General features: G+C 41.2%; 1 protein-coding gene across 1 annotated transcript in view; it reads left to right on the forward strand.

Moving 5' to 3' along the window:
- LOC103769674 (complement C4-A-like) overlaps positions 1-7,681 on the forward strand; it is a gene marked incomplete at its 3' end in the record, with an annotated part of 28,764 nt that extends 21,083 nt beyond the window's left edge. Inside the window, exons 20-26 of the mRNA XM_008936899.1 lie at positions 919-1,058; positions 2,231-2,443; positions 3,703-3,754; positions 4,287-4,367; positions 5,472-5,675; positions 7,092-7,167; positions 7,525-7,681. Of these exons, the coding sequence (XP_008935147.1) occupies positions 919-1,058; positions 2,231-2,443; positions 3,703-3,754; positions 4,287-4,367; positions 5,472-5,675; positions 7,092-7,167; positions 7,525-7,681 (923 nt within the window). The remainder of the gene's footprint in view (positions 1-918; positions 1,059-2,230; positions 2,444-3,702; positions 3,755-4,286; positions 4,368-5,471; positions 5,676-7,091; positions 7,168-7,524) is intronic.
- Positions 7,682-8,056: the final 375 nt, after the last annotated feature.

Below are 8,056 nucleotides of genomic sequence, written 5' to 3' on the forward strand. Positions count from 1 at the left end.
TTTGCACAGAGGAATAGAGAATTATTTTGGGTTTTTTTAAACAGAGATAAAACATTATGTTGGCAGAATGAGACAGCCTGTCCTGAAAAACAAAAAGTGTTTTTATTGTGACATTTACTCTTGTTCTGTAAGCTATTAAAGCCCAGCTAGAATTTAAGGGATACATATATGTTTACAGAAATAACATGAAGTGGGCTTCTAAGGAGTATGGATCAGACAATCAAAGCTGTCTCTTATTCTTTCCAATCTATAAACCATCTCATTTTAGCTTCCACATGTCCATTAATCCACAAGAAAGGTAGCTGTAATAACACTGCTTTTATCTGAGTATTTCTGAGAGCCAGTTCCAGCTATCTCAGAGAAGCATGAAAGTCTGAGGCCAGAGAAGAGCACCAGAGGAGTGGCAGAGGATCAGTAAGGGCTGGACACCAGAGAGCCCAGGTTCCCAGTTGCTGCTCTGTAGGTGCTCCTGAGAGCTGACCAGGAGCAAAAGGAGCTGACCCTTTGACCAGGGACAAAGGGTCCACCTGGTACTGCCCACTCCTTCAGAAAAAGAGGCTCACCCAGGGGTGCAGGGATGGGCATGGATGTTATTTACAGAAAGCAAGGAAAGGTCACTGTGTTTTCAACATGCTTGTTGCTGGAAACCTGGGCCACATTTCACTCACAAAAGCTACAAACAGTCCTGCCAAATTTCACCTATTGAAAACCATGGTAGTGAATCCAGAGGGCAAATCATCTACCCCTGAGGTAGGTCGCCAGTGCAGGGGAGTCAAAATGCTTCCTGGGTATTCCTGTCTCTCCCTCCAGCTCTTGACCTCGGATGAGCCCAGGCAATGAGTTTTGATTAGACATTTAACTTTTTATCAGCTGATCTTCAGTGTGTAATTCCCAACTCTGTTTTTTTCCTCCTCCCAGGATTTTGTATAGCTGACCCCCACACTTTTGCAGTTTTCAAAGACTTTTTTGTATCCCTGAGATTACCATACTCAGTCAGAAGACATGAACAACTAGAAATAAAAGCAGTGGTTTACAACTATCTGCCCAGCGACCTCCAGGTAGTGTTACCACCAATTGCTGTGCTGTGCACATCTAAAACATATCATATTTTATATTTCATATTGTGTGTCACATTATATGTCATATATATGTCAAATATATCATATATATGTCATATATTAAATATCATATTTCTATACATCAGTTAAATGTATAATCATGTAATAATTTAATGTAAATGGCCTGGCCATTTTTCAGTGCCCTCCTACAGCCCAGATATCATGCTCCCATTTTGAAAGTCTCCTCAAGGCTGGGATCCAGCTCTGCTTGCTAATCAAACTTACTTAACAAACCAGATTTGTTATCCTTCTCACTTCCCTATGCTTTGGGAATAGGCCAAAACTCTATTGCAAATTCAGTGTAATGAGGAAATACCAGCTGATTTATCTTCACAACCCTAGTCAATGTAGATGACTGTTAACAGACCACAGAGTGATAGAATCATTTAGGTTGGAAGGGACCTCCAAACGTCTCTAGTCCAATCTGCTGCTCAGTACAGGTCCAGTTGGAGCAGACAGTCCAGGGCCTTGTCCAGGCAAGAACAGTCAATTCAGAGAATTAATATCTCCAGGGAGGGAGACTCCAAAAACTGTTTGGACAAGCTGTGCCAGCTTTTGATCACTTTCTGATGAAAAAGACCAAACATTTTATAAATGGAGCATAGTAAATTAGGGAAGCAAAGTACAAAAATGCTATCATCTCCTTCTTAAGCAAAAGCTAGTCTCCTAGAATCATCATAAAATCATTCTGGTTGGAAGAGACCTGTAAGATCATCAAGTCCAACCATTAACCCAGCACTGCCAGGTCACCACTAAACCATGTCCCTCAGCACCACATCTATACAACTTCTAAATACCTCCAGGGATGAGGACTCCATCATGTCCCTGGGCAGCCTGGTCCACTGCTTTACAACCCTTTTGGGGAGAAATTTTTCCTAATATCCAAACTAAACCTCCTGTGGCACAACTTGAAGCCATTTCCTCTTGTCCTACCACTTGTCACTGGAGATAAGAGTCCGCACCCTGGGGGGAAGCTCTAAGGCAAACTCACCACCTCTTTATGAAGGGCTGTGGGAATCACTCATATGTCAACCTTAATTTGGGGGCTTGGGGTTCAGACCCCAGCGTTTCACACGCTGAGCCTGGTGACAGTCCTTGCCTGGCCCCTGCAGGTGCTGGTGACGATGGAGGCGGTGAAGGGGCTGTGCACCGCGGAGGCCACGGAGAAGGACGTGCAGCTGAGGCTGGAGGTCAAAGGGAACTCGGCCACGCCAGCCTATTTCTCAGTTGTCCCTCTGACCGTGGGGGAGATCCCCATCAGCATCACTGCTTTCGACACGGTTTTGGGGCACAGTGACAGCATAAGGAAGAACCTCCGTGTTGTGGTGGGTATCGCCGCCTCAGGGCACGGGAGCTTTTGTGGGGGGAGTGAGGTCACACAAACACAATGCTGTGAGCGACCTCAGGAGTCCTGCTTCTCAGCAAGGGTTGTGCTGTAGTCTGGGGGAGAAACTGAACACCCTGGTGAACTTCTGGCTGGTGTGTATGGAAAGGATTGTTCTTTACAGCCAAAAGGCACCCTGCTGCCCACAACAGAGCGACAACTTCCTTCACACAGGCAGTGCCCATCTCGTGATCTTTAACTTTCACCTGCTTCACAACATTTAGAAAAATTCTTCTTCTCTGATAAAGTCAAGGTTGAGATGTCCACCTAGGAGTATTTTGTGAGGGAATACTCTTTGCCAGTCATAAAGTCAAACCCTATTTTACTCCTTCTAGGTAATGGACCTTCACTCTTAACAACTGCAAGGGTGAAACACATACAGGGCAGATAAAGATGTTGTGCTGATTGTTTAATACCTTAGTGCTCTTTCAGAAGGATGACTATAAATGCCTTCTAGAAAAGATGACTTTTCAGCAGTCAACACTGACAAGCACAGACCCATTACAGCACCCAAGTATCCCACTGAGGGCCACCTTCAATCCACACAAAAAGTGCAAAATATGAATCCTTGCACAATTCCTGTGAGGGGTGACCCATGTAGGTAAAGATAAGGTGTGGGATGCCAGGAACCTCCTGCTGGTACAGGCTGTAACTTTTCTAGAGGTAGACAGTCTCAGAGATCAATGCTACACCAAAACACTAAAAATGTCTGTAAAAATAGCTTTATTAAAACAGAAACTGTAGGAAGAGGGATGTGTGGAAATCAGAAGGGGAAAAAGAAAAAGTTAAAGATTTGTCAATCAGATAAACTAAAAACCTGGTGGATTTCATAGATGAGGGGTTTATAGAAGTGAATCCACCCATAAACTTGACTTGCTCAGCTCACAAAACTGAGAATAAACCCTTGAAGCTTAATTTTTTCTGGTTTAGTTTTGGTTAAAGGCATTTCATGCAGGGAAATATGTCAATAATAATAATTTTTTTAAAAAAAAGTCAGTAGAATTTATTAGCATTTCAGTTGTAACACTCAAATTCGGATTTGAAGCCTCAGATTTACTTGGTGAGAAATCTCACCCCAAAATAACTTATTTCTGCCACCTGCTGGTGTAGGGCAAGGGTGGAGATTGGAGCTTTCATGCAGCTTAATTTCAGGTCTGAATGCTTGCAAAGGTTCTGACTTTTCTTTCCTCACTTGTGCAGGCTGAAGGTGTTTTACAGAGAGAAGAACAGACCATTTGCATTAACAGTGGCTGTAAGTTACACATAAGAATTAGATGCAGATGAGGTCTGGGGTAGGGACAGGGGGTGTAAAACCTGCTGTGAATGTCTGATGGGTGCAGTGAAATAGTTCTTAACGTCCAATGTTGCTTTGGTTCACCAGGACATGTTAGAAATCTTTTCATCTGATACATAGCAAGACTCTGGAGATAAAATCAATTAATTAATTTGGAATGTTTAGAATTAATTAGTATTACTTCTGTGTTTCAAGGTAGAGTTCTCTAAGTATTAAGTCATCATCTTTTTCATTTACAAATGGGTCTTGAAAGGTGTTAAAAACAAGCCTCATTTCAAGCCAAAAAAATATTGCTAATGATTGAAAATTAAATCATTTTAAGAAAGATAAGTATATTTCTTCTCATAAATATCCATGTAATGTCTCTGGGAAGGTTTCTGTCATCACTGCCATTAACTGTGAGAAGTTTAATGAAAACCATGTTCTAAAATGACACGATTTTATGTTTAAAGAATCTGGATATAGATCTCTATTTACTATTAATTTACAGTGCAGTCCCATATACTGGACCTGAAGAGACCAGCTGATATGGTACCAGGTTCTGACAGTCATGTGTTTGTTAGCCTGAAAGGTAAACATCATTTTTGGTCAATAACTTCTCTAGAGGTGACAAGACACATGCCCCTTTCTGGTGCTCACTCCTGGATGCTGAGTTTCCATTCCCTCCCAGTTTTTCTGCTATGACTCTAATGGTCTGTGCTACATGCCCAAGTCATGAAACAAAACAGCCCCAAGATTGATAATAGAATCATAGAATCACCATGGTTGGAAAGGACCTCTAGGATCATCAAGTCCAACCTTCATCCAGTACTTTTCCACTTTCTCATTACTCCTTCTTATATTATATTCTTATTATTCTTATATTGCATGTAATGGCTTTATTGTGGTCTATCCTGCCTCACTAGCTAACTTTATGGGAAGATGAAAGAAGGAAAGAATTCATTTTATCTAATAAACCCACACTGCATGTAGGTTCATAGAAATCTTCTTTAGTCTTCAGAAATAAGGATGTATAAGTTCTGGAAATTTCTGTCTTTTGATATCTACAATAATATATCCATTTAGTCAAATAATTATGTGTGTGTGTATATTTACTCCTGTATAGGTACTTTAAAACCATCTACTAGCAAGCACTCTTCCTAATGATAACCACAGGTTCTGCCAGAAAATGTAAAATAATGCACTCTTGACACAAAAGCTCTTGGCTTCCATTTCAAATTCCTGTTCTAAGGTATGGAGATGCCTGAATTCATCAAATGAGAAAATTGCAGAAAGGGAAAAAAAAAGTCTCCACAAAATATTTGACAGAATTAAGGAACCATCTTATTGCCTTCTGTGGGAGGATCAGGTCTGGTTTGACAATGCTTCTCCAGCCTGAACCTGAGGCACCAGTCTTACACCCTTTCCTTGCTTCCCTGCCTCCAGTAGCCTTAGGCCTTTCTCCTCCATGCTCCTTCACTGTCCCAGCCTCCTTTCTCCAGCTTTTCCATGGCCTGGCACCTCATCCTTGTTCTTCTCTAGCTTTACAAAGTCTTAAGTACCTAAAACAGTGTTTAATAATGAGAAGTATCAGGCCATGCTGTTGCATCACCCTATGGTTAGCACCATCTTTCTTCATTTTAAAGCAGCCAGCTTTGAATACAGTATGTCCTGTGGCTTGTGTTTTTTACAACAGGGAATATTATGGACGAATCTGTGGAAAATTGTCTTAGTCTCACTGGAGTTGAGAAACTTATCCAAGTGCCCACAGGCTGTGCAGAGCAAACTATGGTGAAGATGGCCCCTGCAGTCTATGCTATTGAGTACTTGGAAGCCAGTGAGCAATGGACCAACTTTAATCCTGAACGCAAGGAGGAAGCCTTTGGCATGATTGAGAAAGGTATGCAGGAGAAAAAAACCAGAGATCAGCCAACAAGGTCTTTGCTGTCCTTTTCCTTTGCACACTAACCATTGCCACTTGCCAAAGGTGTGAGAACGGCGAGGAGGATGTGGGTGACTAATTGAGTCTGACATTGTACAATCCTGATGTTCACAGTCCACCCTCTCTTTTGCCTTCCTTAGAAGCAGAAAGTAAAGTCTGAGCTGATTGATATCAACTCCTGTTAGAGTAAATGGGCAGCAAGGGCCAGATGTTCATTTCTTCCTAAAGCAGATGTGCAAAATAGATCAAGATGAATGCTTATTTCACCTTACAGATCAGAGACAGTGCTTAGGATGGCCAGCTGGGATGCAGACATCTCTGTTGGAGATGTCTGTAGTTGATAGAGGAGTTCACTGAGGAAACTCCTAATGGTAATCATGATAATAGCACTTTCTATCCACATCCCTGCATGGATTACATGAGCAGAATGACCCCGACAACCTTAGACCAACTCAGGGAGGGAGTTTCTTCAGGAAGAGGACAGAAGCAAGGCTGCTGCTTGAAAAGCCCATTCCAAGACGTGATCCAAAGCTGGTACTAAATGTTTAGCAAGGCCAGAACCACAGCATGTGGAAGTGTTTCAGCTCACAAGCACTGCCATAGAGACCAAGAGTTATCAGTATTGTGGCATGTACAGCCAAGCTTTCTAGCTGCAGTAGTGTGCACATGGCATAAAGCAAAACAACACACCAGTCTTCATGGTCTTCAGACAATGTGATACACATTTCATCAGTGGAAAATAAGGGTATAAATAGAGACTAACAACATGCTAACTGTTGCTGGATGAAGGTCTTTGCCTATTTGTCTAAGATTGCCTAAAGTGACATGAAATCCTGCTGATGAGAATTTGGTATTACCAGCAGCATTTACTGCCTATGTTATGATTGTATTGATTGTTATCAATACAAGTTGATTAAGTTCACCAGGATAGAAAAAGAGAGTGTGGCTATGATACAGGCTTTGCCAAGGTAATAGCAGTCAAGATCAGAGGCCACAACTCATGACTCCTAAGCCTATGTCTGACCCAGGAGATGATGTTTTGTTTATTTTTTGATTCCATGCACCACAGTCAACACCTTGAACAGTTATCAGTCACAGGGAATATTTGCCAAGATTCACTACACAGAAAATGCTTTGTAACTACAGATGCCTACAGTTTTCAAGTTATTCCCATGGCTCAGTTAAGCCAAACAAGACAGAGCACCTTCTAAGCTTAGTATTTTTGTGTCAAAAGCCTGCTGACACAGGTATTTCCTCCACGTACTCTCCCACTACTCAATACTGAGCATACCCTTGTTAAGACAAGTGATGTATGAAAATGCCCAAGAAGTTTGTGTATTCTGTGAACCAGTATGTGTTGTTCTGTTCATGCAGGTTATACTAGACTGCTTGAGTTTCAGAAGGTGGATGGCTCCTATGGAGCATTTAAAACAACCCCTAGTAGTGTATGGTAAGTGCCTTTTTCAGTTGCTTTTTTTCCTCTATTTCCATTTGATGCATCAGAATTTTTTCCAGGCAGATGGATTTTTAAAGTCTGGTTGACATGATGTTGCTTGTGTATTTTTTTAATTGATAGTCAACTATGTAGATCTCTCAGCAAATATAGTCTTTGATGAAGGAGATTCAAACTAAGCCTCTATTATTTTGCATTTGCCACAGCATAAAAATATTTCTGCTGATGTCAAATGATAGCTCACTAGGTTCCAGTGAGGTCACTCTGTACAAAATTAAGATGTTTCTTTTCCTGTCAACATACTCTTCTATAAACATATGTCAGCATGAGTTTGGAACATTTTATTTTCTGCAGGTTAACTGCATTCATTGTTAAAGTGCTCACAAGGTGCAAAGAATACATTCATGTCCAAGACAGTCATATACAAAACTCGATTTCCTACTTGATTAATCAGCAGCAGGCAGATGATTCATTCCATGACCATCACCCAGTATTGGACAGGAAGATGCAGGTAGGTCATCTGTACATTAGAAGAATCTCTTACACATTTAGGGATGCTAGGGACAGGAAAGTATATAGTGAGTTGTTGAATAACAGGGAATGTATCTAGAGAAAAGAAATCTGTAATGTGAGAAGTAAAAAATCTGTACTGTAAAACGAATTTGTTAAAAGGGCTGCTATGTCAGACACACATAGCACTTCACCACATTTATCCTCTGATCCAGTCTTAGATAATTTTCCATCTGACCTATGCCTCTAGAGCACTTAGAAAACTAATTCTGAGCTCCTTGTGTTTGGTTAAAATGTATGCCTTCTATTGTCAAAGGCAGTAGAGCCACAGAGTCATAATTCAGTTTTGAAGGGACCTCCAGAGGTCATGTAGTCC

Source organism: Merops nubicus, unplaced genomic scaffold, assembly GCF_000691845.1.
Source record: "Merops nubicus isolate BGI_N331 unplaced genomic scaffold, ASM69184v1 scaffold3833, whole genome shotgun sequence".
In the NCBI taxonomy this organism is placed as follows: domain Eukaryota; kingdom Metazoa; phylum Chordata; class Aves; order Coraciiformes; family Meropidae; genus Merops; species Merops nubicus.